The sequence below is a fragment of the Vidua chalybeata genome, chromosome 11 (assembly GCF_026979565.1).
Source record: "Vidua chalybeata isolate OUT-0048 chromosome 11, bVidCha1 merged haplotype, whole genome shotgun sequence".
Classification (NCBI taxonomy): domain Eukaryota; kingdom Metazoa; phylum Chordata; class Aves; order Passeriformes; family Viduidae; genus Vidua; species Vidua chalybeata.
Window position 1 is genome coordinate 12,003,098 of NC_071540.1, and position 16,010 is coordinate 12,019,107.

General features: G+C 42.6%; 1 protein-coding gene and 1 long non-coding RNA gene across 4 annotated transcripts in view; one reads left to right on the plus strand and one right to left on the minus strand.

Annotated features, from left to right (window-relative positions):
• Positions 1-1,306: 1,306 nt before the first annotated feature.
• Positions 1,307-3,331, plus strand: LOC128793559 (uncharacterized). The gene is made up of 3 exons (XR_008432832.1): positions 1,307-1,538; positions 1,632-1,680; positions 3,037-3,331. It is a non-coding gene; the product is annotated as an uncharacterized LOC128793559 (long non-coding RNA).
• The window catches only part of SLC12A4 (solute carrier family 12 member 4), a 46,219-nt gene continuing 33,113 nt past the window's right edge, over positions 2,905-16,010 (minus strand). For 2 of the 3 annotated variants that reach the window (XM_053952837.1, XM_053952838.1), the window contains 14 exons: positions 14,735-14,792; positions 13,971-14,145; positions 13,474-13,592; positions 12,900-12,998; positions 12,467-12,586; positions 11,619-11,723; positions 10,501-10,669; positions 9,372-9,567; positions 8,529-8,698; positions 8,225-8,356; positions 8,021-8,128; positions 7,182-7,366; positions 4,369-4,502; positions 2,905-4,060 (listed from right to left, as the gene is read on the minus strand). In XM_053952837.1, the coding sequence (XP_053808812.1) occupies positions 3,969-4,060; positions 4,369-4,502; positions 7,182-7,366; positions 8,021-8,128; positions 8,225-8,356; positions 8,529-8,698; positions 9,372-9,567; positions 10,501-10,669; positions 11,619-11,723; positions 12,467-12,586; positions 12,900-12,998; positions 13,474-13,592; positions 13,971-14,145; positions 14,735-14,792 (1,862 nt within the window). In that variant the 3' untranslated portion in view covers positions 2,905-3,968. The remainder of the gene's footprint in view (positions 4,061-4,368; positions 4,503-7,181; positions 7,367-8,020; positions 8,129-8,224; positions 8,357-8,528; positions 8,699-9,371; positions 9,568-10,500; positions 10,670-11,618; positions 11,724-12,466; positions 12,587-12,899; positions 12,999-13,473; positions 13,593-13,970; positions 14,146-14,734; positions 14,793-16,010) is intronic. The other variant, XR_008432830.1, reaches the window with a different exon arrangement.

Below are 16,010 nucleotides of genomic sequence, written 5' to 3' on the forward strand. Positions count from 1 at the left end.
TTTTGGACAGACATTGCCGACCACAGACTCTGTTTTAGTCAACTGTCCACGAGCAGCGTGTATTCTGTTCAGAGAGCTTGGAATACAGACTGAGACTCAGATGGGGAATTTTCTTCCAAAAGCCACCACCTGCTGTGGGTCTGCCTATGCTGTCTGACACGGGAAATCCAGAGCGAGGGGGAACCACTTCCCAGGGAAAAGCAGCACTTTGTAGTGGCAGCATCTGCCTATAGAGGCCCTATCTGACCCGAGCCAGCGGCTGTACAGGGGGATAATTACCCCAGAATGGAATGAGAACCTAAGACCTCCCGAGCACAGCATGAGGCAGTTTTTCCCTTCCCAGGGGAACTACTGAAGAAGCAAACGTTATTACGGATGACGCAGATGAGAAAATGAGAAACGGGGACGGGGGAGGAGGAAAGTGGAATTGGAACTCTTAATCTCGCACGTTTCGTTGGCTATCCTCACATGCGGAGCACAGGGAAGCGCTCTGGAGCGGCGCGGGGCTGTCCGCGCACGCGGAACACGCGGAGCGCTCCCCGGAGCGGCGCGGGGCTGTCCGCGCACGCGGAACACGCGGAGCGCTCCCCGGAGCGGCGCGGGGCTGTCCGCGCACGCGGAACACGCGGAGCGCTCCCCGGAGCGGCGCGGGGCTGTCCGCGCACGCGGAACACGCGGAGCGCTCCCCGGAGCGGCGCGGGGCTGTCCGCGCACGCGGAACACGCGGAGCGCTCCCCGGAGCGGCGCGGGGCTGTCCGCGCACGCGGAACACGCGGAGCGCTCCCCGGAGCGGCGCGGGGCGGGGCTGTCCGCGCACGCGGAACACGCGGAGCGCTCCCCGGAGCGGCGCGGGGCTGTCCGCGCACGCGGAACACGCGGAGCGCTCCCCGGAGCGGCGCGGGGCTGTCCGCGCACGCGGAACACGCGGAGCGCTCCCCGGAGCGGCGCGGGGCTGTCCGCGCACGCGGAACACGCGGAGCGCTCCCCGGAGCGGCGCGGGGCTGTCCGCACACGCGGAACACGCGGAGCGCTCCCCGGAGCGGCGCGGGGCTGTCCGCGCACGCGGAACACGCGGAGCGCTCCCCGGAGCGGCGCGGGGCTGTCCGCGCACGCGGAACACGCGGAGCGCTCCCCGGAGCGGCGCGGGGCTGTCCGCGCACGCGGAACACGCGGAGCGCTCCGGGCGCGCCAAGGGCGGCGGCCAGCGCCCCCTGGCGGGCCCGGCAGAGCCGCTCCGCGGGGCCGCGCGGGGTGAGCGCTCCCCGCAGGGAAACGCGCTGCAAAGCTCCGCGTGTTCCGCGTGCGCGGACAGCCCCGAGCCGCTCCGGAGCGCTTCCCCGTGCTTCCACAGGAGCGTTTGTAACGACTCACTAACTAAATATTAAAGCTGCACCGTTCATGTTTTAAGTGTAATTCCCTATACCAACGGGTGAAGAGTTTAAGTCAGCTCTGTCACACTGTATTTTAGTTGCTATGTTCTCATCTCCTTAACAGAAAAGCTCCTACCATAGGAACAAGAATGGAAGATGACCATTCAGGTACCCTCACACAAGATGACTCAGATAGAAATTACCTCTTTTTTTTTTTCAGTGATCCTTTCTTACACCAACTTTTCCATGCTTTGTTTTCAGTGCTGTGAACAAAGTCTCAGAGGAACTTCTTACGAACCTTCTTCTGGATGTAATGAAGGCTTACATAACTGGAACCTATAAAATCCTCAGGGTCCCCACAATCCTGAATTAGTGTGGAGATTTTTAGTCCCTGACAGGGACTAATCACCTCTGAAAACCCAGACTACTGTATTTGTAAAGAGATTCACTTGGTTGCTTTGATGTTAAAACACAATGAGCCACAAACAGATTACTTGGGTCAGGTAACAGATGGCACTGAAATCCTTTTGCAAGGTAGAGTCATCATCCAATTGCGAAAAATTTCATAAGGAGAAGGTGTATCTATTTCTCAGAGTGCTTTAATGAGATCACATTTGGTAAAAGTCAGAGAACAAAAGATTTCATATTATTACTTCTATAAAAGAATGTTTGCAAATAGGTATTAACTATGAAAATTGCTGTACACTTGCACTCCATTACTCAGTGCTCTGAAGATGTAAAAATAATCTGTACAAATAGCACATAGTATTTGCAAAAACAAAAGCTTTATTTTCATTGGTTTGAAAGCATGACATTAATTTTGGCTTTCAAAATCAAAAAAGCAAAGACTTGTTAAGATGATAAAATACCCAATAGAGAGCACGCCCCAGAGGTATTTCCTGGCTGTTGTCTCAAAGGGATCCTGGCACAGATCAGTACCATCCTGATCCCGTCAGGTATGTCCTTTACAGAGAGAGCAGGCTTTAACTATAAAACTCCTATGAACAGCATTTTTATTAAGTTATTCAAGATAAAAGCCTGTATAGTTTCTCAGATTTGCATCTCTCAGACAAATTGGTCATGCTGTGATCAGTGAAACACCCAGGAGTACCACCTAGGCAGAGCCCATGGGTCAGAAATGGGTCAATCCCTACCTTTCTTCCAGGTCCCTGGGATGTTAGTTCACACCTGCCCCTGGTTTGGCTCACCACTCTCCCAGGCACAGAAATTTTGAGGGGGCACCAGCTTGTGAGTGTTCAATAGTCTACAGGTGCAGAGTTCTGCGTGGCTGGGGGCTCTGGCAGTGCCCCAGAGGCTTCACTCCCCAGACACACACCCAGCTGCTCTGAAGACTAAGCTGGCAGCTCCCCTGTGCAGGACTTGTGCCATCTGGGCGAGCACCAACACGGCCCCAGTCCCTTGGCCCTCACCTGGTGGGTCCAGCAGTGCCAGAGCTGGACCAGGGCAGGAAGGACCAGGGCAGGGCAGAGGCTCCCCCTGCACAATCCACCCCACACACAGAACAGAGAGCACGTTCAAAGTGTATGCAACGTTTTATTGAAAAAATACGAATGTTCTGTACATAAAGTACAACTTAATGGGTTTGATAAAATCTCCAGAGACTTATTGGTTAATATAGGTCTTCTTTTCTTCTTTTCCCTCTAAGGGCATAAAGCATACAATGAAGCAGCAGGTCCCTGTACTTGTGCAAGTGCAATCCCATCGCTGTGCGTGCAGCTTAGCACCTGGCTCTACACGGGACTCCAACATGCCCAATGTACTTTTGATGGATGGTCTGCAAGAAATTTAAAGCCTGGAAGAACTGCACAGGACTGGTCCTTCAACCCACTGGTGATTCAGAATTTATTGTGAGATCTCTGTTCTCCTAAACAGTCTGCATCTGCATATCCAATATTTCTGACAAATAAATACAAAAATAAATAGGGATCTGGCCTCACAGAACCTGAAGTCTCAGAAGCAACAAAACTTATAGCAAGCTACATACATAATTTCAACTATGTCAACATAATTTATTTAAATCTCTATCAATAAATGTATTAAAAGTATAAATTCTTACCCAATACTGAGAGTTTAGTTCTGGAAATAAACCCAGAAAAGGAAAGCTTTTTCAGTCCTCTCTTACTTCAGTGTGCTCTTAGAAAATGCTTTATAGCTGAACTTCAGCAGAAACTAGCTGCTATATAATGCACTTCTATCCCCCAAACCTAATATAAAAAGCTTTTTAGATCTTTTTACAGTAACTGGCTTTCATGTCCTAACTTTACATACAGTTACTAAAAATACTGCACATAGCAGTGCTGACTAAAAATAGGTTTAGTGTTAAAACTACATGCACAAATGCTGGGGTACCAAAGCAGAAACTGAATAATGTGGCAGCTTCACAAATTATGTTGCTAATTGGAGGGTGTAACAAATACTGCAATCCCAAAAGATATGTATGTTGCAAATGGAAAAACAATGAACAGGACTGGATGAGGAGAAAGTTAGACAAAAAACCTTTTCTTCTTCTCTGTTTAAAACTGGAATGTCCGTAATGGCCAAGAAAGTAAACGTAGACCAGGGTTAGAAGCTCCTAAATCAGGAGTAAATGGTGATGACTTCTCGGCCGCCGCCTCTCACAAGTAGTACCCTCTCCAGACCCTCAGTCAAGACTTCGAGAAACTCCATGTCTGTTTCAGTAAAGTCAAGGACAAAAAGCATCAAAAGCAAAATACACAGGGGTTAGACCAGGGCCAGCTCACAGCCCTCAGCTCTGGTCTCACTTAGTACAAGTACCCCTCTAAGGACCAAAACACTGTGAGTTTGTGGCACTTTTTCCTTTAAGCAATTACTACCTTACAGCCACAAGCCAGTACCCTCCACTCAGGGAACACTTTGTCACATATTACAGCTCAACAGCACTAGTGGCCAAATGAATTCAAGAGAACAGATTAAAGAAAAAGCTTCTGTGTGGCCCAGGCCTTGCCTGAAAGGATACAGTTTTCATCTCCATCAGTATTCTTTGGAGGACCAGGCATGTTGAGAAGCACAAGTCTGGCATCATGGGATCTATTTACAATGACTTCATTGAGCTTCACTGCTGTGTGCATCCTTCGGACATTAGACTGGTTCCTGCAGAAGAAGCACATTCAGACTTACTGTTAGAAACAGGCCTCTGAACACTGAATTATTAAAAAGGTCCTTAAAAAGCATACTCAAATCTCCTAAGTACCCTGTTAAATGACAACTCAACACAGTGATTTTCTTCAAACTTTATGATGAAGACACAAAAGACATTTCCCAGACTTACTCAGGTACAGGTAGTCCACTGGTTTTAAGATCTCTGGAGTCAAGTCTCCAGTTTAGAAAGTTACACTGCTCTTCAAGAAGCACACTTGATATAGATGATTTAGTGTTGCATAAGAAATTAGAGCACAGCTGCATGAGGGGATGTGCTCTTCAACCAGGCACACTTGTGACTGCAGGGCTTCCATGCAGGCAACCCTGCCAGGACCCCTCACGCCCACAGCAGCACCAGACTCCACTCCAGACCCAGCAGCACCAAACTCTCCCAGTGGCCTGGGAACCAAGCAGGAGCCTGGCACCATCGTGCTCAGCCACACTTGCCAGGAGCTCACTTCCCTCTTGATGCTGAACAGCAGTTGGCATCTCCAGAGAAAGGCTGGGCCACTACAGATTGCAGTCACATAATGGGGAAATAGAGGATGGCAGCCTAGAACAGGCTGGATGTAAGGGGCTTTTCTGGAGGGTTATGTTAAGCTCCCCTTCAGGACACTAATCAACCTCTCTGCCTGGCTGTTTACAGGAAACACTTTTACCCAGGTGTCTCTAAAAATCTCAATCACACTTTCAAACTTGAGTAGCCACTTAGTTCAAAAGTTAGGGGAGAAAAGGGAAATAGGTGCAGCATAATTTTATACACCTCTGCTCCATAAGAATCCAGGCTAAGAGAAGTAAAAGCATTGATTATTTGGAATATATTAACACAAAATAACATCAATTCATGCAGGAACAAAACTCAAAAGTAACCTTTGGGGATTTCAAGCCAGGGAATACTTCCTTCTTACAGGAAATCAACCATTATTTTGATAACACAAAAGGAATACAGAAATAAATAAACTTATCAAAGTTCATATATTAGAATATATTTATACTTTTGAGACTTTTCCACTTGAGTTTTTGTCTAAATTTTAATGAAGTAAAAATAAGCATTAGTAGAAACAAATAAAATATGAATCTGTGCTTTCATTGATTCAGCTTTGCACGATGAGATAAACTCTTTAGTAACCTTGCTGCTCTTCTTAATATTCAGATTTGCAAAAAAAATAATTTATATGCAAGAAAGAAGAAGATGTGGTGGGAAGAACCATGTTTATTATGCTAACAGAATAATTTACCCACTGTGAATAACCTTCATAACATGAATGTTACTTCATGTTCTTATTTAATTTGGAGCAAGGACACCCTCTGTCTTCACCACCTCAGCTTCAGAAAGCCAGGGACAACACTGAGGCCAGATTATGTTTACAGGAAATGAGGAAAAAACAGCAGCAGGAACGTAACAGTTGTTAGCTATGTATAGTTTTGGAAAGGAAGCTGAAAACTAAAAGTTTGGTTTTCTCTAAAGTGATATTTAAAACTGGCATCTCCCCAGTGATTTGAAGGTGTAGGCTACAAGAAAGGGCTTGTTTAGTGCCCAGCAACTGCCAGAACTAACATCCTAGCAGTGTTGTGCAATGAGAGCTTCTCTAAATGAGTAATGTTTCCTCCTGCTTGTGTCATACTCCACTTAGGAAAATAGGTTCAGACTGGAATTGTTATCTAACCTTAGTTCTCGTCAGGACAACTCTTGTAGTTTGTTACATCCTACTTATAATGATACTTAGCTTAAGTAGCTAGTCCTGCTCCCTTTAAAACATTGCTAAGACTGCTCAACTCTAGTGCCTTTTCTTCCATCAGTACACATAGTTTTCCTGCTTTTAGCTGAGAAAATTAAGTCTTTCCTCTCAACCATCTTAATGTACTTCTAGTTTAAATAACAAACTTACAAGTTTTCCCACCCTCTGAAAGCATGGAAGAGGAAAAAGTACAGGTAGTTAACACCAAATTCAGCAGAATTTCTACAGTATGATTCAGCCTAAAACAGATTTGAATTCTGATTTATTGGGGGGGGGGGGTGGAATCTGGAATTTTGCCAAGTATGCAAAACTGACTGAGCTTTTCATGTGAGATGTAGGACATCAAAGAAGTCACAGGAGATTCACACAATTTTACACAAAGCCAAAATAGACCTTTACTTCTCACTCTTCTGGGGGCACACAGGTGGTTGTTACATGCCAGTGCTCCTGCAGCAGCAAGTCTCAGAGGCTTTATCACACACAGATGCTGTTCCAAGTCATTCATCACCATCTCCACAGCTTCTTCCTTCATGCGTTAAACATCCACACTACATGCTAGACAGTGAAATTATCATCTTTTCTTTTAAATTCTGATTAGATCTGTGAAATTATCAGTGTTTTTTATTGAGGGATCTGGGAGACAGTAGGGAAGTTGTCACAGGATTTAACAGTTCCAATTTAGCATTTGGCTATACCAAGTGAAATATTGAGCGATGTGTGCACATTTACATGGTTAGAGGTTTCTGAGGAGGCTAACTGCTGTCTTTTCATAGCCAGGTCTCAATGTTTATAGCACAAGTCCAAACCAAGAATTAGGAAACAAAAGATAATTAAAAGCACAGCACATGTAGAGCTTCAAGAGATGCAAAGTGCAGACTTAGACAAGACTCACGGCTTAATGCTGATGAGATCTCTAAAGCTTCCCACAGCACTGCCTCGGTTCCGCTTCTCAGCATCACATTTCTCTTTTGTCCAGGTCATCTGGATATTCTCAGGAACAGGGTCTCCCTCATCTTCCTCGTCTGAGTAGAGGCTCTCCAGACGTGCTATTGAATGTCTGTCCTTTACGAGCTGAGCCTGGAGGGCACATGAGTGACAAGGTGAACTCAGAGACTTTGTTTTATATTCTGGTGCTCTTTAAATAATTATAGACATTTTGTTCCATTGTATCTTTTATTTTGCTCACTCAATTTAGCCTTTAGGAGAGTTCTGATACCAGGCATCTGCCCTAGCCAAAAGTCTTACAAACCAAACTGACTTTTAACAGTTTTGATGGGTGTAAGCCAAGCAGAATTTGGACTGACAGAAGCCTGTATCTATACAAGAAAATATGTCAGTCTAGCTCACATTATGACATGGTCATAATGCAACCCCAGAAACAACAGACAAGACCAGCCCAAAATTGACAACTGAGAAAAAAAACATGCAGGAAAGATGGATCATCTTTCACAGACATCACAGTCACGTGTCCTATAAGTCCAAACTGGAAAGACATCACTGGAAAACAGGATATGCTATAAATTGAGACAAATCCCGGATATCCCATATAAAGAAAAAAAACAAGAACTACATGCAATTTTGGGAAACAAAAAAAGCTACATTAAAAGTATTTCCTTACATCTTTAGAGCACAGGAGTTAAATTTAAGAAGCAGGTACATAACACACTACTAGGAAGGCACTTTGTGTCATCCCCCTCAGCAGCCCATAGAGAATAACCACAAATGACATACCTCCCTTTCCCTCTCAGTTTTTGTCAGCCTCATTTGCCTCAGCATCTGAGATCTCTGCTCCATCATAAGAGTTCTCTCATAAGTATATGCTGAGATATCACTATTGTGCTGCAGAAATAAGGACAAATACTGTGTTTGTGATCAAGTCATAACCAAACATGATCATGTGCATGATAACGTGAAAAATGGGCTCAATTCTCTTACCATTTCTACCACTTCTACCTCTGCCTCTATTCGGAGCTGATAGAGGAAAGTAGCCAAATCTTTCTTCATCTGGATGCTGTTATCATCCATCTGAGCAACAGTAAAAATTCTCATTTTGCATTTTCTCCAAACCTAGTGAGGGAACACCAGCTCTCAGTTATTTGAACCAATAATAATTTGCTCTACAAAACAGAAAATTAGCAACACGTCCACTCTCATTTATCAATACAGGCTCTACAACTGGACCATGTTTCTTTAAAGAATGCAGAAATAGGTGGGGGACATTCTCTGTGTAGCTGCTTACTTTGTGCTGTTTGAGAAGAAAAGGAAGCAACATCAACATGCCTCCATCATGCACAATCCACCACACATCAATGTTGCCTTCGTTGTAACGCTCGTGGTTGCTGGGGTAGAAAGACACATTTTTGGGAACCAGCAGAGCCAGATGAGCCGCAGTTGTGCAGCGAACAGTACCTGCCCAGGAGGGGAAGAACACACTTACTTCCAATTCTGCAAGAGTCATTTATGGTTAGAAAAACACTACTCACTGAACAAGTGTCAGCAAAGCATAAAAGTCATCACTTAAATAAAGAAAAGTATGTACAGCAAGGCTTGCACAGACAGGTCAAAGTGACAAAGGCAGGATAAAGCAGACTCACAGGAACACAAGCCTTATTTCACACTGGAAAGTAAAGCAGCAACCTTCAAAGCTAAGCATGAGGAGACAGCATGTGCTCTGGTCTAATTTGATTAAGTAACTAGACCACAGTAGAAGAAGAGAGATAGAGGCAAGAAGAGTGTTATCCATAAGAGAAGGATAGGTTAGAACCACTGACAAAACAGAGATTAGCTAGGAAACGAATTATAGTTTGCCACAAAACCAGCATGTCTCCAGCACATCATTTTTTAACCAGACACGTGAGTTTTGGCTGCTAGATTAATCTTTGAAGATCTTTCTTAGGTCTTTTACCTAAAGGAATTGGTATTTCAAACAGAGCAGTTTTGTGAGAAAATACTGGCTTCTCCATCAATACTAGATAAAAAGACAAACTCAAAACCAATCTCACAAGGGTTCTATTAAAATCGCATGGGTGTAATAAACACCTCTGTTCACAACGTCTGATCACACTAAACCTTTAAAGCTCACCTATAAATGTCTTCCAAGACCTTGGATCTTCACTCTGTCTCCAGCCATAGGGCCACCCCAAAACCACAGTGTTGTGCTTCATGCCACCAAGTCCACAGGACTGGATCAAGTGAGCAATTCCTTCTCGAACTTTATTGGCTACAACTACTTGACAAAATCCTTTAACCTTCTCAATTTCCATCATATTCTTAATAGTCTGAAAGACAGACAAGGGAAAATCTCAGTTTTCCTTTCCAAAAGGAACTCCTTTATAGACAGAATATTTCTCAGCCATGAGATTACAATGTAAATTCCTGGTTCACATGTCCATAGGTAAAGCATATTACAATACAAAGTTCTGCTCATTGGATTTCCTTTATAAAACAAAAGAGAAAAAGAGAAAACACCCACTTGTTTAAAACACAGTTTCTTTCCAAACATCAGCGTTTCTAACAGATTAAAGTAAGGATTTTTTGTTTGTGGTATCATCTCTTATTCATAGTAGTAGATAGTGATATCTGTGTTACTATTTTACTTCCCATTTTCTAATTCTGTAACGCTCACCTTTTTAAACCGAAGGCCAATTGACTTCATTTGGATTTCCAGTTTCAGATTCCCATGTAACATGCTGTGCGATACTAAATTTACAAATACAAACACCAAATTCCACACACCAGCATGTATACCTTTTATCTGTTTAGTAATTAGTTTTCATTTTGTAACAATTTTCCTACAGAAAAGGCCTCTGGGGAAGAAGCAAATACACTGAAGCTATACAGATGTAAACAGGGCTATGATGTCATGTTTACGCAATGAGGAAGATTAAGTAATTTATTAAAAAATTTTCAGGACCATCCTTCAATGCTTTTTGTAATAAATTTATCAACACACTGAAAAAGAACACATTTGCTAAGTTTAACAGTTACTGAAATCACAGAATCACTATTTTGGAAGAGACTTTTAAGATCATCGAGTCCAACCCATGTTCTAACACCACCTCAAGTAAACCATGGCACTGAGTGCCACATCCAATCTTTTCTTACACACATCCAGGGATGGTGACTCCACCACCTCCCTGGGCAGACGATTCCAGTACTTTTGCATTACCTGCCCACTCACCCCTTTCTACTTCAGGATTTAGGACACTGACCTGCTCAGCAGCCTGGGCTTCTCCATAAGTTTCTAAGAAATTCCCTTGGATGACTGATCCTATGATAGTCAAACCTTTACCAGCTTTCAGCTGGGATGCAAATGTTAACAGTCTGGGGTATTTTACATGCAAATCTTCATCAAGTTTCAGAAGTACCAGCAACTGAGGCCTGGAGAAAATAAAAAAGACAATGTATTTTTTAACTAAAGTTTTAACAATAAACCATGCAAAAAACTGCCTCTCATCACTTATATTGTACTTAAATATTAACTCTGAAACATTCTTTCTGTCTCTCACACATTCAAGGGACTTTACTTAATATTTTGTTTCTCTTGGTTAAAAGTAGATGTGAAACTGTGGGAATTCTGCTGCTGCATTGTGCTGACAGTAATAAAACCTGCTAATATACTCAGCTTGAGAGGTTTGCAGTAGTGTTTTATTTACAGGCATGATTTTCAAGGCTCTTTTAAGTACTGTTGGAGCACACATAGTGCTCATACTACAAGGCTGCTCTCCCAGATCTATCTGAATACTTGCGCCAAGAAAATACCTGTTTTCTTTCTCCAGAAACCTGGCACATGGAAAACACAAACATTTTCATCTAAACACAGATCCCACCAGCCTGCTGTTCCTTAAGGTATCACTACACAATCAACTTGCTGTCTGTCTGGCTGAGCAAGTATAAAAATATTTATAAAACTCTGATAGATTCCTATTGCTCTTGTTCAGAGCCCAAGGGTTGTGCAATGCCCAACCAAAAAGAGGGTTCTTGCCCACTCTACTTTCAACACCAAAAAGGGATGACATCAGAAGGAATAATGTTGGCCACTGCTCATTTCCTGGCCTCTACACCTCTGTACTCACAGACCTCCAGTTTCCCCAGGTTCCACTTCTGAATTCACCAATTTGGAGTCCAGCTAAAGATCCAAAGGGCACTAAAGGTCTGCCCATACAGGGTCCACACAGTGACAGCTTGGCAGCGACAGGACAGCTTACTGCAAACTCAACACTTTTTTTGGCATTTAAATTCATTCACACATCTTGTTTAGAGTCCAGTTTAATTCCCTTAGTGTAAGCAGAGAGCCATGCCAGCCATTTCATTAGTCCAGGGTGAGTACCTCCAGTTCTTGGTGTGTGGAGGGCCCTCCTCCAGTCTGAGCAAGGCGTATCTGGCTGCGCTGAGCGACAGGCCCCGGATGCCATCACCCCACTCCTTCTCTGCACTGTGAAGAACAAACACTTCAGCCAACACATGGCTCCACAAGCACTCACCTGTACACTTACATCAGGCTATAGTGATCTGAGCACCTTACAGTGAGTTTAATAACATGACATGTATGGCATCTACATTCATCATTTGTGCATGAATGTCTGTGATATCACATAAGAAAAGTGAAAATGTTTCAGTAAAATAAATATGATGATTCTGGGCTTCATTTGTAATCAACACTACAGAGAACACTTCCCAAGCATATACAAACATCTGGAATTTCAACACCCAATTTAGTTAATAGGTCAAATTAAGTTATAAAGCCACACTATAGCCTGACTCCATACAATGCTGATCTCCAGCAACCCAAGCAGCCAATTCAACTTTTCAAGGACTGTTCTAGACAGACCTTTGCACCAGATAAATTGGAATATAATGGTTGGCATCAGCTATTCTGGGCCTGAAGTAATCATGTGCAGTACATAGTTGATAGATTCCAACCAGCTTTCTGTTTCTTGTGATTCATGTTTCACCTAACACCTTTAGAGGTGTTAACAACAAAATACTTAACAAAATGCTTTGGGGGCTTTTGCGTAGCAGTGACACAATAAAATAGTGAAAACAAAAATTAACAATAAGAAAAGCCCTCCAAGTTATGTCCTGGACAGTTCCTTTTCCAAATGTGAAGACTCTAGAGATAATTCATTAAAGAGATCTAGCCTCCTTCTTACCCTTTCTTATCCAGTTAATACTTACCCTTGGTATTCAATGTACTTGTAAATCATGCCTGCAATAAGCATAGCTACCAAAGCATAGTACCAAGATGAAATGAACATCAGTGCCAGGCAAATACTCATGCCTAAAAATGAGAGGGCCCTAAAACAAAAAGCAAAGGTATTAATAAGTAGTGGGGCAGAAAAGCTTAAAAAACAAGCAAATTACATTCTTGCTCTTTTTTCTTTAAACTGTCTGCTGAACTAGCAGTGCAAGTAAAGCCTCCAATGGATCTCCCCAGTCCCACCAATTTTAGTGTCCTCTTGTTAAAATGAAACTCTTGTGCCATGACATATCTGAGTCTGGCTCTTGTGTACAACTGATACACAGAGAAATAAAAGATGCTCCCTGCCCTGCTGGAGAAGGTTCTCAGGTGCAGACTTCAGGCTCAGTGAGGTGCCAGCCCTTCACTCACCAGTGGTAGTATTTAAAGCGGGGCCGCCAGTTTGGGGTTCGCAGAAGTGTCTGGACTGCACAAGCAAGATTAACAAAGAGGTAACACATCAAGAAAAACCTGCAAAACAGAAGTGCAAAACCTTTTACCATGCACATTTATAGATCCTGGCATATATTATGATTACATGATTGATTTCAAGTCAAAATCCCACTGCCCTGTCACATGCCCTATTCCCCATCCCCTCTGATTTTTATTAGCTTGAACTATCAGCATAAAGTAGCCAGAACAATTTTTTAATTGAATCAAGTTAGATCTGTTCACAACATAATGCTGTCTTTGTTCTGTGATTAAAATGTTTTTCCAAACCAAATAAAAATGTAATAAAAACTTGCTTATTCACAAAATACTCCAGAGAAGAAACCAATAGATTTATATGTAGAGTCAGAGGATTCATAAAGATCACAGAAGTGGAACTCAGGCTCTGAGAATTTGCTTTACTGGTTTAAGATATAGTTCTGAAAGACAATCAAACTAGCAAAACTCAAGAGTATTTCTATCCCTGCCCCAAGATAGCAACCAGGCTCTTTCTTACATTGAGAGAATTGGAGCCACCATGTCAAGTGAAGCAATAAGGATTCCCAGCTCAGCAATTAATGCTGTTAACAGAAGAGCCCACGTTGGTTCACCATTCGCTTTTCCATGACCAAAGATCTGAAGAAACAGAACCATTAAGCATATCTTCCAAGTATTTCATAAGGTTGTAATGGGAAAAAAGAAAACTATATTTTTTAAAATCAACAGTAAGTCTCCTACATACTTCTTCCTCTAGAGCAAGGAGTCAAATTATTATAATGGCTTGCCATGCTTCACAGAATCAGATGTTTGACTTCTTGATAAAATTACCCCGTAAGTCTAGTTAAAAATCCTTAAAAGTATTCTTTATTTTCAACAAAAGAAAAAAACCATTAAAAAAAATACTGCCCCTCACTTCAGCGCTGGGCATACTGGGGAGCATAAATCTGATTTTAAGAGCATGAAGTCGGACAGCTGTGAGGCAGCAGGAGCAGAAAGGCTTTCCAAGGTACGAACCCAGAGGAAAGGGATGATGTTGTCCTTGGCGATGGCCTGCAGCAGCCGGGGGGCCCCGGTGAGGCTCTGCAGACCTGCCCCACAGGTGGAGAAGAAGGAGCCTATGACGATGACCCAGGGCGAGGGCCACGACAGGGTGCCCACCACCAAGTTCTTGTTCACCGCGTCGCCGAACCTGCAGGCACGAACATACTCAGGCATTCGTACCCTAAGGACTATTTTCAGACTCATGCTTGGGGTGTTCAGCTCACTTTTGACATGTCATTTAAATACTATTATTAACAACAACATATTTTTAATATGCTATACTGTATTATTAGTAATACTATATTATTCTCTTAACTAGAAAACACAGAGCAAATAATACGAGTTATTTCTGATATACAGATTGGAAGTGTCTGCAGCTTGATTTCAACATTTCTTTTCATTATACATATTTTTAAATTCTTGTATTATCATCACAACATTACTTTTTACAATTACAAAAAAAAAAAAAAAAAAAAGCAAGAACTAAGACACAGGATGGAAAATCTGAGGGCCAAAAAATACCAAACGGAATACAAGAATATTCCAAGAACTGTGCTTATGATTTACATACAAATGTGGTTTAAAAGGCACCCAGAAGTAAAAATTTTTAAAAAATTAAAAAAAAAAAAGAAAAAAACAAGGAGAGGAGTGGGGCATGCAAAGAAAATAGGCAAGAACATACCTACACTACAAAAAAAAAGTAAAACAAAGGAGAGCATTAAAGCAGTAACACTTACTTATCTCTCAGGACAACACCTTCTATGCAGGCTCCAAATAATAACACACAACTGAAGTCTGGAGGACAGAGTGTGCTAAGGAAGCAGAATTTATTTAGACAAGGCAGATGAAAGTATTGTGGAAAGGACAGTATGTGCCTCCATCCCGTGGCACTTGCACTCCAGCTTCTCCACAAGTACATGGTAAAGCTGGCAAGGACATGAATGTCTCACTGCTCACATACACCTCCTAATATTACAGAGAAAGCTTCTTCTAAGTTTCAGTTTTTAAAAAGAACAGGTCTAAATGTTATAATAAAGGAGAAAAATCAAATGAGGCATTTTTATACTAAAATATCAATTTAATCTTCTGCTAATAGAGAAGCTGATATTAAAATCTTCCTTTTCTCTCTCCTTCTCCTGTGTCTGATATTTTGAACATACAGCAAACCATTACCTTGCACATTCTTTTTTTGTATCTCTGCTGGCATTCACATCACCAGTAAGTCTTTGGCTATCAGGTTTGTTATTAACTGTACTGCTTCTGCATTGGGGAGTACAAAACACCTCACGCTTTTTGGATCTGGCATTTCAGGAATGTTTTTGACCTTGTGAATTAAGTTCACACAAATGGTTAAATCTTGAATTCTACCCCAAAATGCAACCGTAAGTTACAAACTACAATCAAAGGCAAAACATTGCTCCTGAAAGTGACAGTGTGAGCCTCCCCCAGGTGTGGCATGAACACATCCAGTCACCCACTGGGTGAGGCCAGAGCTGCCAGCAGAGCTGGGGGTTAAGGCTGGGACATCTTTTAATATTCATTATGTCCACTGGAAATGTTGACTTCTTGGTACAGGGTCAGTTCTCAAAGTGACAGCAGGGAAAGGCTGCACTCCCTAAACAGCTGGGATAAGCAAGCTGCATCCTGATTTACAGCTTGGCAAGTTTTGGCAAAAAAACAGGAATGAAACAGCAGAATTTCCAGGAGAGTCACCGTCTCAGCCAGCTGCCCTTTGGTGAGACTGGCTCAGAAAGCTCTTTTAACTTATTTTTTCTCAGTTTTCTATGTTGATAAATTGTCCTTTAGGACACAAAGAGTTAGATAAAGTTGGAAGATCTTGGCTCATCTCTTCTTGAGCAGGAGAACAGAGATGAAGGCAAATCTTTCCTAAGCAAAGCTCTTGTTGTCCTAAGCCCTGAAGAGCTGAAAAAACACTTGGGAACATTGTCTAATTTCTGAATCCAGTTAATCTTGTTCTAAAATGTTCAAGAAAACCTATACGCCTTAAAGTCA